The following is a 16,205-nucleotide window of genomic DNA, read 5'->3' as shown; positions in this document are numbered from 1 at the left end:
CAATGACTTTCGAAAGAAAATGACAAGGGCGAATTCCAATCTACCATTACTCATATACTGAACTGATACAATGGTAGCAATGTCCTATTCCTGGTATCTGCAACGCCTCCAACGCCAACCCAGCGTAAATACATTATCGTGATAACATTGGCCAACCAAAAAGAAGGGATTGTCTTCTTAGAGAGTCTGCCAGAAGTAGTTTGCGTAAAAGAATCGCGAGAACTTTTTGTCCATGTTGACAACATGCACGTCCCCTTTGCGATCATTCCGAATAACAGCCTTGGACCACTCACCGTCCCTGTCGTCTCTCTCAATATCGATGCCCAGGCTTCGATACACCTTGAGCCTCAGCAGCACCTCATCATCCACTGGATCTCTGCGTCGAGCATTGGCTGCCGCATCGCCCTCCACGCCCTGAAGCTCCAGCTCGCGAAGACGAGCCTTGAGGTCAGCGGCCGTCAGAGCAAGGCGCTCAGCGTCGGTTTCAGCATCAGCGGCAGCTTTGGCGGTACGGAATTTCAGTGTGTCTAGACGTGCGATGTTGGATGCGTGGTCCGCTGACGAGTGGGACGCAACGAGGTCGTCATGTCGCGATGTGTGTGTTGCGAGCTGCCGAGAGAGCTTCTTCAGTGAGGATTCTGCCTCACGAACGCGAAGGTCGCGAGCTTGTTGGAGAGTCGAAAGTGACTCTGTAACACGGGAGACGGCAAGTTTGTCTGGTGCGATATTGAAGTTTTCGATAGTATGATGAATGAGCTGGGTTTGTTAGCTTGGGCAAAAGGGGGCTTCAGGAGTAAGTACTTACAGTTGCGGGTTCTTCGGAGAGCAACATGTTTGCAGCTGATCTCGAGTGCTCGAATCAAGTGTGGGAGATTTTGTGTCAATGACAGCTGTAAAACACAATTCCTCTGCAGTCTCGAATGGTGATGATGGTGAACTTGGTGTTTTGCCAACGCAACTCCATTTTGGGCTAAACACGTTTCCGTCGTCACGACGACAATGAAAGCTTATCTTATCAGAAGCCACTTCTCCCCCATTTATTTAGCCGAGCTTTTCCCGTCAAGCGCACAGCGTCATCGGGCCCGCCACAGCCAGGCAAAGGTGAAGCCGAAAAGAGCTACCTCTGAATAACACGTGCAACCTCTATTACGTTACGTTCGCCATTCCACCTCGAAAGCCTCTTGATCCTGACCAAGATAATTGATACCAAGACTCCTATTCCTCCTATACAGAATACACCTTCACGTTCTTTGCCCTCAAGGACTTATTCTCTCAGAATGGTAACCGAACTACCATGTGAGTGTTAAACTGTGTGACGATATTCTAGCTTATACTGATAGCCTCGCTAGATGCTCTCGATGCCGAGACGTTAGTCCTTTGCTTTGAATATACGACGATTTCTTTATCCTGACTGACAGCGACAGACCGCTAAATGCCTCTGAGCTTAATGTACTAAAAACGCAATATGAGCGCGAGGGTGAGATGGTTGGCATCCAGACCAAGTTCAACTACGCTTGGGTAACCATCCTACGTCTTAACCTACGACTCATCACACTAACTGAACCTCAGGGCCTCGTCAAGTCCAACCAGCGAAACGACCAGCAGCTCGGTGTGCGTCTTCTCTCGGATATCTTCCGCATCTCCCCCGAACGACGCCGCGAGTGTCTCTACTACCTTGCCCTTGGCAACTACAAGCTCGGCAACTACGGCGAGGCGCGTCGGTACAACGACCTCCTTCTTGACAAGGAGCCTGCCAATCTTCAAGCATCCAACCTACGCCAACTTATCGATGACAAGGTTGCCCGCGAGGGGCTGATGGGTGTCGCTATTCTGAGTGGTGTTGGTGTTGCGGCTGGTGTGGTGGGGGCATTTATTCTGAGGAATGCTAGGAAGAGGTAGATGACGATATTGCTAGGGAGGAAAACGTGTAGGGATATATATTGCATGGGCGGTTTCTGGGACACTTTACTCACTCTTCACTATAACCTCTGGATTGGGCCCTCTTGGAGTCTTGACATTATGAGATATGCTTGCACTACAAAATGAAGCGACCATTATTACATACGTTAACCCACTTTATATAAGTTTATCATTAATCACCCTAATTCCATCACGGTACTAAGGTGACAGACAGGACATCGGCTGTTGGAAAGTCACATTCGATGAGGTAGTACAAATGTGCTATATGTTTTACTACGCGATGATTTTCACATGTTAACGTCACAGACAAATGTGTTGGAACAAGAAAGCTAGACAAATAAAACAATGTTAAGGAAACCAAGAAACAAGCCAGCTAAGAAACAAACCAAAGAGACGACGCATCACCATCTAGGGAATATCATCTGTCGAGACATAAATGACCATCCTTGTCTCAACAAATGTACGACTAAAATACAACAAGCTGCTGCTCGACAACTTCCTTGGCATCGCCCATCTGACCCTGTCTAATATCATCCATGACCAAGGCACCATTAAGCCCGAGGGAAAAGAAAGGGGTATCCGAAGGCAGAGTATATGAGCAGAGCAACAAGGTAATGTAGGCAAAGCACAAGGAGACAGCATGTCACCCTAAAAGAATATGGCGAACCAGATGCATAAAACATATTAGCACCTATAACGTCTCTCACAACGAGAAGCGCTCAGATTGAAACGCCTTTCGCCAGTTTCCCTGCTGTTCTTCTCTCCAAAAGGTATTCTCATGTGACAGATTAGAGGTGAGACCAACAGGTTCTCAGGTTTGGTTTGACTCAAAGCATGGTCAGAGAAAAACGCTTGCCTGCAACTTGAAGTCATACCGAGACTCCTGCAAAGCCATATAGTCTGCATCTCCCGTCTTGCATGACTAATCTTCATAAATGACTTTTGTTCCGTCTCCGTACGACAATCATTCCATGTGGCATATGTGATGTGATGTGATTAGGAGACAATGTTTTGTTTCTTAATTAAAAAAGGTGAGAGAAAGAGGCGACAAAGAAACGAGAATCGAATACAACGAGGGGCGTCGAGCTGGTATTGTATGGGCATCATGGGTACTCAGACATGGATAACGAAGGAGTGAAAGAATCCGCAAATCGTGAAGAGGCTGGAAGTTTAGCGAAGAGAGAAACCCTTTCGCTTGCCTTCCTTCTCTAGTGGCCGTCCGCTTTCGACTCGCTGCTTCTTGTCCTCGAGCTCCAGTCGTTGGCGGTCGAGTTGCTCCTTCATCTCCTTGTGGCGGGCGTACAGTTCCTCTTCGGATTGCTTGAGCTTGCTCTCCTTCTCGGCTACCTTCTGTTGGAAGACCATCTTCATCTCGGCCTCCATCTTGGCTAGCTTCTGCTCGTGCAGGGCACGCTCCTCCTCCTGCTTGACAGCAGGGTTGACCTCCTTGAAAACGCTGGGGTCTTGCGACACGCCCATGGCGAGCAGCTTGTCGGTACGGTAGTTCTCGTAGAGTTGGTTGTTGGTGTGCTCCTTGAGCTCCTCCATGTGTGTTCGGATGAGCATTTGTCGAAGCTTGACAAAATCACAGTGCTCCTCGTTATCCACCTCAATGATGCCCCAAGGGTAGGCACGACCGCGAATCTTGCGACCATCGGCGCTTGTGATCTCGTTGTTGGCACCAACAACAGCGAAGGGAACCTTGGACATGATCTCATTGTTCTCGGCGATCGTCTCTTCATCATCAAGCTCGTATCTAGGCCCCTCGAAGATCTGGATGCCATGGTGCTTGATATCGGCGAGAATCTTGGTTGGTTAGTAATTGAATAAAAGTTGGCAATCAAGCAACTTACTCGTGACTTGAAGGCAGCAATTTCCTCGTCGGTTAGAGTATCAGCCTTGGCGATGACGGGGATCAGATTGACCTTAGTATGAAGTCGGCGCATGACCTCAATGTCAAGAGGCTTCAGGGAGTGGCCGGTGGGTTGGATAAAGAAGACACATGCGTGAATACGGTTGTCAACAATGTTCATGCGGTTAACCTTGTTCTCAGCATCCAAGTAAGAGTCAAATCGCTGCTCGATGTTGTCGACGATAGGACGCCAGGACTCGTCGTTGTTGACGAAATCGCCGAAACCTGGTGTATCGACAACGGTCAGGCGGAGACGAACACCTGCCTCCTCAATGTCGGCACTAATGGACTGGATAGTAACAGTCTTGGGAATAATGTCGAGGCTGGGTCCCTTGCGCTCCTTGGGGGGGTACAGGGAGGTGTTGAACAGAGTGTTGACCAGAGTAGACTTGCCCAAGCCAGACTCACCTAGATTGGTGTTAGTCAAGATCGGTCACATTTCAATCATCTTGCACATACCAACAACCATCACGTTGAAGTTGAATCCCTTACGAACACTCTTTCGGTGCCATTGGTTAGGTAGGTTGGCAAAACCAACATAGCCAGTAAGCTTTCTTCGGACAATGTTTCTGTTGTCAGCCGGGGGAGGTGGCTGAGATGGAACTACACGACAGTCAGTACGGGAACCAAAATTCACGTAGAAGATAAACCTACCATTAGCAGGCGAGGCAGAAGGGGCCAACGCCGGAGATTCGCTGCCGGGAGAAGCTATTAAGAGACATGTTAGCATCCATTGCAACCACTGGTACTGAATATTATGCTGTCATAGGTAGAGACACAAGGAGAAGCCTGACTAGGTGAATAATCCGAACTCGTGTTGCGAGGATTTCCCCTGGTAGAAGCCTCGACTGCGAGATGATCGCGGTTGGGCTTCACATTAGCTATCTGTTCATCTCCAGTTGGCCCACTTGTTGCAGAATAGATATATAGTTCGTCGAATGACACTGGCTTCATAGGGCTTAATGTCGGCGGATCCTGGATGTCCACGTCAAGCATACTGCGATAGTGGCGTACTGTCGAGGGTCGAGGGGATGAAGGAGAAGATGGGCTTCCATCGTCTTGGCTCAATGGAAAACTAATAGTTCGCTTGGAATCCCGCGATACCTTTGGCGATGATCCGGCGAGAGGTGTGGTTGCCATGAACGCGAGATTTCTATCGAAATGCACGCTGCGGGTGCGAGCCTTGACGTGCTGTACCAAGTCGAATGTCATGATCGAATTTCAGGGGTTGGAAGTGCTGATTCTCAACGAGGAATGCTGTCAGGACCAAAAAGGGGGCTAAAAAGATAGACCCAAGAAATTGTAGATGATTCAGAAACGAATGTCGTCGAGCTTATCGGAAATCGATGGATTGCACGGGATGAAGGTCAAGCTTTTGTCGAGCTCCCGGAGAACAAATCATCCTCGTGGTCGAGTTCGGAGGCTCTTTCCGTGGTCTCTACCTGTCGCTTGTGCCATGTGGTCTGACACACGCGTGCATAAAAAGAAAGAATCCTCTTACCCATATTGAATTATCAAGAACGGTCGAGTTGAAAAGGCTCGTAGGAAAGTGCGTGTTTCTAAGTTGAAAGTTGATGGTTAGCTACGTCAGGGGAAAGGCCAGCTAGATAGATAGCTATACGAGCTTGGTGGAGTTGTCTCGAGGGAGACAACGAGAAGGGCCAAACGACAGCTGACAATGTCCGGGAAACAGGCGCAATGTGATGATGAGTGTACAGTTGAAGAGAAATCGAGCCGATCGAGGGCGCTCCTTCTCGAAATCGTGGTCGGGCAGTAAGGAGTGGGACGAGGATAGCTACTCACGGAAATACCAGGAGACGCGTGTCAATGAGCGTCGCAACGAGTGAATACGAAGAATAGAAGGCGGCCTCGGGTTTATCAACACGGGACCTACTCTCACGCACGATAAAAGGCGATCGAGAGAAGAGTAGCAATGATGAGGCTAGAAACGGGGGGTAGGGGAAAAAAGAGAGAAAGTAAAGTGAAGGAGAAGGATGGGAAATTTTGGAGGTGACAAGCGGACCAAGCAAGGAGACGAAATTCTGATGTGCTGTGCTGTTCTCCCAGCAGAGCAGCCTTTGGGCAGACAGCCGTGCTGCAGCAAAAGGGGTTTAGACGAGCTAGTCCAAGTTGGGGCACATGTGGGTCTCCCAACTTACATGATCCAGGGGCAGGCTCTGGAGATTTAGCGGACAGGGTCGCTGAGAGCCTGCTGTCGAACCTCAAAGGGTGCTGCCTCAGTGCTTATGATTGGTTCAAAAGGCACGGGTCCAATTAACGGCGCGGGACAGGGGTCGTTGAATGGTAAGATGGGAGATTGAGGAGGGAGAGCTCTAGCTTCACCTCAAGCAAATTACTGCATCTTGGCTATCGGCATATACGTACCTGTATCATGTTGTAAGCAGCCCTGCGGCCATGCAATTGACTCTCGATACAGCCTCTACTAAGTTAGAGCTTCTGTCTGAAGCTTGATATTTGAATTGCCGGTGAGGGCCAACAATGTACATATGCATGTGGCCGGACCTCCTTACATCGGTCCATTCCCCAGGCAAGCTTGGAGCTCGCCTGAGGCACCTGGTTGTTTCTATAAAGGGGAATGCTACTCTAAGTACCTGTTCCTAGCTCGCTTGTGCTTCAAGAATCGATAATCATTCTCATGCTGTAAGTTGCCTTGGGTATTGATAGGGGTTATTCTCTCCTATTCGAAAGAATTGTTCGATAGTTAGAGTCAATTCCTTCTTGAGTCTCTCATATGTGTCATTTGTCTTTGATCTACAGTATTATTATATTTTTACATTTCGCTATCATTGGCTGCTTTCTAGCGGTATAGCTCAGAACATTTACAATTGGACTTTATCGGAGACAGATTCCAAGACATACGCAGATCAACCGTTTCTGGAAGAGGTCAGGTTATCTTCTCCCTTCTCTCTCGTGGTCAGAATGCCGGCCTGATATTGGATCACGGGTTACCATGTTTTGAACTATTTATTTGCTCCTCATCCTATCCGTACCGTGGTCACTTTGATATTGCCCACTCACCGTCAAGTCCGGTTGCGCCTCAACCGCTCCCACGTCTGTGTTCCTCGTTTATTGGTTTCCTTTCCTCGTCAAAACATCAAACTTCCGGTCCATTCAAGCTGTTCCTCTGTGGGTCCGGGATCAATTACCCTTCACTGTGTTCTAGCTTCTCTTCAGTTACTATACTGGGCTTGCCCCCAGTAACCCAACATCTGTCATTCACGGAAGCGCGTAACAATGAATTCTACAGCACTGGTATGCGCAGATACGTGAAACCAATAGGCTTCTGCATGCTGATATGCCAATCCTATAAATGTACGACTGCATAAGTTTGCAAGAGTTCACTGCATCTGCCCGTAAATCAATTGTAATATCCAATATAGGTATCTTGTGAAAATCTTTGAGAATCCTACACGCTACCACCTCCATGCCCTTCTTCTGCATGTATGACACGAGGGTATATACCCGTACAGTTCAGGTTTTATATAAAGGGATGTGGAAAGGAGGTACTTTGTATACGACGTGTAATTACATTCCAGGCAAATGTCCCTAGTCCAAACGAGAAGTCATGTGAAGTATGTAGAGTTGACCTGTGAAACGTTTCGTATTAAACAATACATCACTACATTTATAATTTCCTATGTCTGTTCCAACTGTTTCTAAACTCAGATAATTGCATTCATAACTTCCAAGCACTCAATAGTTCAAACTATCATATCTGTAGTATTGCAACTATGTCTGCTGCAGATAAAGGCATAGTCACTGAGAGCATAAAAATGGCATCTTCTCCTTAGCTTCTCGTATTATTACGAGTGAAGCAGTTCCCGAATGAGGCTGGCCAAATATCTGCTGAGATGTTGCTATTGACTGGCATGGTTCTCTGCACCTTTTGCATGGACTTATTTGAGTTATAGCTCAATCTTTCTTCTCCCTCCACACTATAAGTACATCTCATTTGACCACGAAGTAAAGGTCAGAAATTATCACAGACTACTTAAAGTAAAGACCTGAAGACACAAGGTGCAACAATAGGTTTATATAAGACTTTAGGTTTGCTTGTAGTTAATAGACATATCAGTACAGGGTAGGAGAGCTAGCTTCAGTTCAACTTGTTCAACGAAAGTTAGTGATACCCAATGTCAGGATTCGAGGATCTAACACATATGATAACGCAGCACAACAAAGGATAGGCAGAAAAAGACAAGACATGTAGACTGTTACTTTTGCGAGTAGAATATTGTATCTATAAACCCCACACCGTTCTAAATGCCAAATAAGCACCGAAACCCTTCGATGCCTGTTTTAATTAAGATACACGCCACATTTTCGCTTCTAGTAAAGGTATAGTACACTGGTGGAGGAGCTGCCCAGATTTTGACGGCTCAAATTTATAGCATGATCAAATCGTCTCAGTCATCTTAAGCGAGGCCAGCCTGCTGGCTCGCAAAGAAGCGTTTCGACTCAGCACATCTCTCGCTCTTACACCCAGGGCATCGAAGACCCATCTGCTTCGAGCAAGCCTGACCTGCTGCCAAGTGCGCCTTGGCAATGTCGGCGAGAGCTTGGATAAAGACAGGACTACCGTTGAGAGACTCAACCCGCTTGACAGTTTCGGGGTGACCACTGTCGCCGATGACTTCCTGATCCAACTCATATAGAGTTTCAATATGGTCGGATGTGAAAGCGATGGGGATGAGCACCAGATCCTTCTGACCCTTGGATATGTAGTGCTCTACACTGTCCGAGGTTTGAGGTCCCAACCAGGCCGACGGGCCGACCTGAGACTGCCAGCACAGTCGGTAAGGGTTGGAGAAACCGAGGCGCTGCATGACGGCGTAGACAGTGGCCGCAACTTCAGCAGGGTAAGGATCACCTTGACCATGTTAGTATCTGTTACGAATATACGTGACTGAGCAACAAACCTCGGTTAACGACAGACATGGGTAGACTATGCGCAGAGAAGAGCAGCACAACATCCTTTCTTCGCTCCTCAGGGTATTCCGCAAGCTTGGCCTCGATGTTTTGGGCAAAAGCCTCGACCAATCCACTGTGGTTAGGCCAACGGTCGATTACACTCCAGGTAATGGTACCGTCACCGGACTCCTTGTTGGTCTTGCCTTCAAGCCGGTGCCTCCACTTCCACAGCTCATTCAAGCTACTACCTGTTGTTGAGCAAGAGTACTGAGGATATTGTGTGAATGCGACGGCGCGACCACCTTTTCCATTTCCAAAGCCGTCCTTCAACAGCTGCTTGTACATTTCTTCGGTTAACGGGTCCGCGTATCGGAAAGCAACATAGGGCTTGTGAGGCGCAGTCTCGGGAGAGATCTTGTCCAGGATCTTACACATCTCGGCGTTTTGGTATTCAGACCACTTTCTGATTGGTGATCCTCCACCGATGGCAGAGTATTGCTTGATGATTTTTGGTGTTCGCCGATTCGAAATCAATGGACCGAGATAGTTTTGTAGAGGGCCGAGAGGAATTAGATCGCCGTCGGCCTGTGGTGGTTGTCAATATACATGATCCGGGGGTCTCGGTGTTTTGTTAAATGACTTACAAAAAGGCGGCTCAAAAAGGCGCCAACCTCATCGGTCGTCGAAGGCCCTCCCATGTTGAGGAAGACCATGGCCGTAGGGCCCTTTGATCCAGTAGCATCTTGAGTGACAGGATGGACGGGAGTGGCCAGAAATCGCTTCTGAGTAGCGATTTGGGGTAGCGCAAGTCGATGCGAACTGGCCTGTGAAATGCTCTTGCAGAGCTGGCCTCCAGATCTTCGCAGAGCCATTGTCGATGAACTGTCACTGACTTCAAGAGACAAGGCGTGAAAGGGGCAAGAAAGTGCAATTTATTGATCAATTGGAAGTGGTGCGAGGTTTGGAATCATAAAACAGCTGAGGGGTGTAAAGAAATCTTATGTTACGTACATGCAACTAGTGCCGACGGCGATGATGCACGCATCTCCATGGGCTCCGGGATCGCCTACAATGCATCATATCGGGATTTGGCTGCTAGGAGTGACTTGCTGACCCCCCCGAGCTTCCGTGGTGTAACAGGTACCGCCGAACAGGGCCTCGCCAACCAATCACGCAATTGGTAATCGCTCAGAACTGTGCACGTGAGCTCGCGACAGGCAGCGCGTCGGACCTTGTCATTAGCTCGCGTTTGCCTAAAGCTATGACCCGCTAGCATGGGATCTCTCATCAGCTCTTAAAGTCAAGCTGACCCTGGGATGAGATTGATCGGGTTTCACTGAAAACAACAGACATCAATCGCATCAATATGGCTGATAAACAGCCCTGGCGAAAAGAAGACGAAGATGAGGAGGAGCAAGAACTCGATGAGAACGTGAGTTGATCGAACATTGGTACTCAACCCAACTCCATATTGATCCACCCATAGAACTATAAGGCACAGAAGGATGCCATCCTGCTTGCGATCGATATCAGCAAATCTATGTTAGAGCCACCGCCGCCCTCGGACTCCAAAAAGGCAGATCGTGACAGCCCTGTCCAGGCTGCCTTAAAATGCGCCTATCATCTCATGGAGCAACGCATCATTTCTAATCCCAAGGACATGATGGGCATACTTCTCTTTGGAACGAACAGATCAAAATTCCAGGACTCTGTAGAAGGTCCAAGTGGTCTAGGTTACCCTCATTGTTATCTTTTCACTGATCTCGACGTGCCTGCGGCGGAGGATATCCAGGCCCTCAAAACCCTTGTCGAAGACGGCGAGGATGAAGATGGGGTACTGACACCTTCGGATGAGCCTGTCAGCATGTCGAATGTGCTATTCTGTGCGAACCAGATCTTCACAACAAAAGCTGCGAACTTCGGCAGTCGTCGTTTGTTTATAGTAACTGACAACGACAATCCCCACGCATCTGACAAACAGGCAAAGTCCGCTGCAGCGGTACGAGCCAAGGATCTGTACGACCTTGGGATCCTGATAGATCTATTCCCTATCACCCGTGGAGATGAGAAATTCGACCTCCACAAGTTTTATGATGTAAGAATTGTTTTGAAGATACCAGGGAACCAGCTAACACGCAAAGGATATTATCTATCGTGACCCTGTTGGAGAGGCGAACATGACAGAAGTCCGAACCTCGAAATCTGGAAAAGGATTGACATTACTCAACTCGCTCATCTCAAATTTCAATTCAAAACAAACTGCAAAGAGAGCCCTGTTTTCAAATCTGCCATTCGAGATTGCTCCTGGGCTACGCATCTCAGTGAAGGGGTATAACATTGTTCATCGTCAAACACCAGCACGCACTTGCTATGTTTGGCTGGACGGTGAAAAGCCGCAAATTGCTACAAGTGAAACTACGCGAATTGCGGAGGATAGCACCAGGACCGTTGAAAAAGCAGAGATAAAGAAGGCGTACAAGTTCGGCGGCGAATATGTCTACTTCTCTCCAGACGAACAGAAGTCATTGAAGGATTTCGGATCACCCATCATTCGTATCATCGGCTTCAAACCGCGCAGTTTGCTCCCCATATGGGCAAGCACTAAGAAGTCTACGTTCATCTTCCCCAGCGAAGAAGATTATGTTGGTTCGACCAGAGTTTTCACAGCGCTCTGGCAGAAACTTCTCAAGGATGACAAAATGGGTGTCGCTTGGTGTATCACTCGAGCTAATGCACAGCCAATGTTGGCGGCCATCATACCGTCTAGAGAGCGGTCTGAAGATGGCTCAGGAACACCATATCTACCTGCTGGACTTTGGATCTATCCTCTACCATTCCAGGATGACCTGCGAAATATCAACCCACCAAGTGAAGTGCTGCGAAGTTCCGGAGAACTTACGACACAGATGCGGACTATCATCCAGCAACTCCAGCTGCCAAAGGCTATGTACGATCCATTGAAATACCCCAACCCCGCGTTGCAGTGGCACTACAGAATCCTTCAGGCCCTTGCTTTGGAGGAAGAGGTACCCGAGAAGGCAGACGATGCAACGGAGCCAAAATACAAAGCGATCAGCAAACGAGCAGGTGGCTACTTGGAAGAATGGTCTGAGTCTCTAGAAGAAGAGTCTGGTAAAGTTGCGAACAGGAAATCAACAAAACGTGAAACGGACGATGAAGACATGGAAAGACCGGTAAAGAAATCTAGAGGTTCATCAGAGAAGGCAACTGGTTCTTCCTTCAGTATGGCTCAATTGAAGGCCGCAATCGAAGGCGGGACAATTCAAAAAATGACTGTCGCTCAGCTCAAAGATATACTAGCTACTAAGGGTATGAGTACTGCCGGACGAAAGGTAGAATTGATCGAGAGAATCGAGGAATGGATAGAGGAAAGTTCATGAGACTGAGGTCGAAGGGCACAATAGTGTGTATTATTGGTGCTTTATATGAAGAATGTGTGGCCGGCGGAATGGGCGTTTATTATGCTACTTTGTAAGGGCATTGTTTATCAACTTGCGAGCCCTTGATCATATTGAATCAAAACACTAAGGAGAATGACCCCGCTCATTTATTTCTTATTGTGACTGTGATTGCAAGCCTTTTCTTTCTACATGGAAGCTTTTGAAGCCTTCGAAGCTTTCGCAATCACTTCCTTTTCATCGCATTCAACAAAGCTTCATTTACTCGGTAACAACACCATCGGTTGAACACCCTAACAAACGAATCATAAAAACTGCCAGAGTTCATTTCTATTCACTTTGATCTGAGTATCTATTTGAAAAATTCCAATATGAAACATGGCGACTGCAGGCGGGAGGATAGATTCATCCTCTATACTCACACCCCCTTCAGCACCCGTTGGTGGTTTTCAGTGGCGAAGCGCTCAAGTCACGCCCACTAAACGTCAGCTAAACACTCCCCGGCCCCTAACCCCGTCTATCAAATCCGTAGCTCCACCATCACCCACCTGCGCGTTCGTGAGCCCGCAAACGCCAGGACAGCTTCGTCCAAGCATCGCTTCGGCAACACTTGTCACCTCATCACCTCAGAAGGAGCCGGGCGCTGACGAGTATAACTCAAGGCTGTTGCGTTTGGCGCGACGCCGGCCAACTTGCGAGCAACGAAAGACCATGGCCGATTTCCTCGCAAGCCTTGGTCTTGGCGGCGCGCAGACATCCGCCGCGTCAGGTAACTCGCAATGCGGTTCGGTCGAGGAGCTCCAGCTCAAACTACGAAGCATTCTAGATGCCAAGGCGACACCGACACGGGCCGAACATGTGGCTTTGACGATCGAATTGAGAGCCACGGTACGATTTCAGTTGCCTGTATCCGAATCCGAGAACGGGACACTCGAGAGCCTGAACAACATCGATCCATCACTGGGAGGAGCGCAATCTGTAGGAACGAATGGAAATCAGGATGAAGGGCAGCTATCGCGCGTGGTCTTTGCCAATGATACGCTCATGAATCAGCCGCAGGACGATCCGACCCTGCAACGATCTGTCGCAAAACATATCATTTCAATAATCAGCTCAACCGATGGGAGTACATGGACCGTTCGAGAGGTGTCGCGCGGTACACAGGGTTGGACTTTTACGTATTTGTGCAAGGAATCGTATCAGCAATGGACTCGACAGAATGCAAAGAACCAAACGAAAACAATAGTAGGAGAGTTCAGTCAGAGAGAACCTGACCCTGTTCTGCATGGTAAGTTCAGAGCGCCATACGAAATTCTCGACTGGCTGACAATGAGATAGCTCGGCCTGCTTTTGACTGTCGAGGATCTATCACGATTGCCTTTAACCGCGGCAGTCGCTCCATCACCGTAAAATACGACCATACTCCCTTGCACAAAACAGTTGCAGAGCTGGCAGCTCACTTCAAGCCTGCTCCTCGTCAACTGGGACCAGGCGCGCAGAGACTCCTAGAACAGCAGCAGAAGGCAAAGGAGAAGACGCCGAGGAAACCTAGAGGTGAGAAGAAAGACAAGAAGGAGCGAAAGAAGCGGGATTCTACGGTAAAGGCGCAAGATGAGAATGGTAATCCCCGGAAACGAAAGAAGAAAAACAATGGAGCATCCCAACCAGCGGACTCAGTAGACGGGCCGATGATCCCTCCAGATTATCCTGGGGCACCAGCAATCGATGGGCAAAATCAAGGGGTCCCATCGTATATGAACGGCGGAGAAGCGCCCGGCAATATTGGGCAGCAAGGATTCAACGATTATCCTCAAGGATTGATGGGGGACGCAACGACGAATGGAACTTCGTCTCAGCAGCCAAACGGCCAAATGGCTTCAGTTGCTTTTCCAGTTAATGTCTCAGCAGCTGAAGCAGCACGTCGAAAAGAGGCAGCCACGACAATGCTCAGCAACGCTGGTGTCGATCCCACCACATTGTCTCCTGAGCAGTTTGGCATCTTCGCCAACCAAGCACCAGAGTTGCAACGCGAGTCACTCAACATGCTTGTCAAATACGGTGCAGAACGCCTACGCATTGTCCATCCCGGCAACAAGGAAGGCTCAACACAGGCAAGCTCTTCAACACAGAGCAGTCAGACAACTTCAACCGGACCTAGAACTACCAAAGAGCTAGTGCCACAGTCAAGTGCTCAGAGCAACGCGAATACAGATACTGAGACAGCAGTAGCTCAGGCTGCTGACGACACTTCCACTCCTAAGCGTAAGAGGAAGAAGATGGGCAAGTCGAGAACAGCCTGTTTCCCATGCAAGGCACGGAAAACAAAGGTAAATGCCACTCAAACTAATTAGACGCTATTGAACTAATAGGATTAGTGCCCGAGGGAGAGACCAACCTGCACCGAATGTGCGGATCATGGGACTGCATGTGAATATGCATTACAGAAACCAAGAAACAGGACAACAAAACCCAAGAAGTCTGAGACAATCGTTGTTGATGATGATGAAGATGAAGATGGCGATGAGGAGGATGAAGAGGTAGAGCAGCAGGAAGATGCCAAGGGAGAAGGTTCTGAGCAGGAAGATGACGAACAACAAGACACTTCACAGGACTACTCATACCCTCAGATGAATATTGGAAACATGGTCATCAATACTGATGCAACAACTCAAGATACCCAGTCCACACAGAGCAACTACTACCAGCCTGCTTCCGGGCTAGTTCTTCCTCAGCCAGACCCTTACTCGACCAGCTCTCAAGCAATGAGCACATCGGTACCGCAGAGAGGTAACTACTCTCATAACCTGCCAGAAGTTACACAGCCCATGGTCCACCCGGCCCCCCCTATCCCAGCACCTGCTGGTACGATCGCCCCCTCTGAAACAAGGCGATGGACTGCCTTTGGTAGCGGTAGTGTTGGTGGAAGTAGCACCACCAGCAAGACACGAAGAAGTCTTCCGTCTGAGCCCAGCCAAGCCAATGTGCAAAACATGCCTGCAAACCCACAGCCATCGGACTGGGCTCAAACTCCCAACACGACTATGCCTGGAACCACAATGTCATCTGTCTCTCCGCAGATGACATACGAAACACGCTCAAGTGGGAGGACTCGACAGAAGAACCAGAGTCTAACAAATGATACTCCCAAACAAGCTGCACTGCCCAACACGGTCATGCAACAGGCCCAGGCACGTCAATCGCCCGTCGCTGCCGCAGCCATGATGGCACAGACCCGTAAATCCCCCTTTCAACAAGCTGCGGTTCCTCGCACGACTTCTAGAACAAGCCAGCGAAACCAGTCTCGTACACCTGTAACTGAACAGGCACGGGGCTACCAGCCTCCTCCCGACATGACTCAGCAGCAGAACCCACGAGGGAGTGCTCATTACGATACATCGCATATGTCCGGTGGTTCTGGCTATAATGACTATGGGCGTTACAACAGTACTAGCACCAGCGGAAGCCATCAACCATCGACCACCATGAGCACATCCTATCAGAGTACTCCTTCCACTGCAAACCAGTGGTCTAATTCTTCGAGTCGAAACGATCGCCCACATGGCACAAACCCATCATATCAAACACCTAATATTTACGCACAGACAACAGCGTCTAAACCAACGGCGGCATCCCGCCAGAACTTCAACATGCGTTCAAACACACAACAGCATACTCGTGCTAGCAGTGGTTCATATAACCAGCAGCAACCACAACAGCAGCAGCAGGGTTACGCATCATACTCTGGATCTACACATCAAAGCCAACAGGCTCAGACATCAAACCAGCAACAGCCGCCTAGCTGGTACTTCCAAAACTCGCACAACCCTTCTGTTCATCCTGGGGGCCAGTCATCTGGCTATAACTATGAGCCATGGTCAGGCGTTTAGGAGCCATGGTGCTCAATTGTACACAACTAACTATTCATCTATGGCTTATGAGCGGTGAAGAAATTGCTATGGATGGGTTTGGCGAATCGGTTTATTTAGCACAATTATGGCATAAACAGGAATTGGGTTAGGGCC

At 48.7% G+C, this 16,205-nt stretch overlaps 6 protein-coding genes across 6 annotated transcripts; 3 read left to right on the top strand and 3 right to left on the bottom strand.

Annotated features, from left to right (window-relative positions):
• Positions 1-177: 177 nt before the first annotated feature.
• On the bottom strand, positions 178-832 carry FMAN_02833 (putative kinetochore protein SPC24; the record flags this gene model as incomplete). The annotated part of the gene is made up of 2 exons (XM_041831574.1): positions 178-756; positions 806-832. The coding sequence occupies 2 exons, from the start codon at positions 830-832 to the stop codon at positions 178-180; spliced, it is 606 nt and encodes a 201-aa protein (XP_041682124.1).
• A 445-nt stretch (positions 833-1,277) lies between these two features.
• On the top strand, positions 1,278-1,899 carry FMAN_02832 (uncharacterized protein; the record flags this gene model as incomplete). The annotated part of the gene is made up of 3 exons (XM_041831573.1): positions 1,278-1,296; positions 1,350-1,368; positions 1,425-1,899. 3 exons carry the CDS (start codon positions 1,278-1,280, stop codon positions 1,897-1,899), a joined length of 513 nt encoding a protein of 170 aa, XP_041682123.1.
• A 1,191-nt stretch (positions 1,900-3,090) lies between these two features.
• Positions 3,091-5,337, bottom strand: FMAN_02831 (putative cell division control protein CDC3; the record flags this gene model as incomplete). The annotated part of the gene is made up of 5 exons (XM_041831572.1): positions 3,091-3,726; positions 3,774-4,240; positions 4,292-4,435; positions 4,487-4,540; positions 5,334-5,337. The coding sequence occupies 5 exons, from the start codon at positions 5,335-5,337 to the stop codon at positions 3,091-3,093; spliced, it is 1,305 nt and encodes a 434-aa protein (XP_041682122.1).
• A 2,931-nt stretch (positions 5,338-8,268) lies between these two features.
• On the bottom strand, positions 8,269-9,636 carry FMAN_02830 (putative ferrochelatase; the record flags this gene model as incomplete). Its single annotated transcript, XM_041831571.1, has 3 exons — positions 8,269-8,723; positions 8,773-9,349; positions 9,409-9,636. 3 exons carry the CDS (start codon positions 9,634-9,636, stop codon positions 8,269-8,271), a joined length of 1,260 nt encoding a protein of 419 aa, XP_041682121.1.
• A 494-nt stretch (positions 9,637-10,130) lies between these two features.
• On the top strand, positions 10,131-12,165 carry FMAN_02829 (uncharacterized protein; the record flags this gene model as incomplete). The annotated part of the gene is made up of 3 exons (XM_041831570.1): positions 10,131-10,196; positions 10,251-10,859; positions 10,906-12,165. The coding sequence occupies 3 exons, from the start codon at positions 10,131-10,133 to the stop codon at positions 12,163-12,165; spliced, it is 1,935 nt and encodes a 644-aa protein (XP_041682120.1).
• A 396-nt stretch (positions 12,166-12,561) lies between these two features.
• FMAN_02828 (uncharacterized protein) lies at positions 12,562-16,070 on the top strand (the record flags this gene model as incomplete). The annotated part of the gene is made up of 3 exons (XM_041831569.1): positions 12,562-13,471; positions 13,522-14,510; positions 14,559-16,070. 3 exons carry the CDS (start codon positions 12,562-12,564, stop codon positions 16,068-16,070), a joined length of 3,411 nt encoding a protein of 1,136 aa, XP_041682119.1.
• Positions 16,071-16,205: the final 135 nt, after the last annotated feature.

The sequence above is a fragment of the Fusarium mangiferae genome, assembly GCF_900044065.1.
Source record: "Fusarium mangiferae strain MRC7560 genome assembly, contig: FMAN_scaffold006, whole genome shotgun sequence".
In the NCBI taxonomy this organism is placed as follows: Eukaryota; Fungi; Ascomycota; class Sordariomycetes; order Hypocreales; family Nectriaceae; genus Fusarium; species Fusarium mangiferae.
Note: the sequence above shows the minus strand (reverse complement) of the source record. Positions and strands in the feature narration are given on the sequence as shown.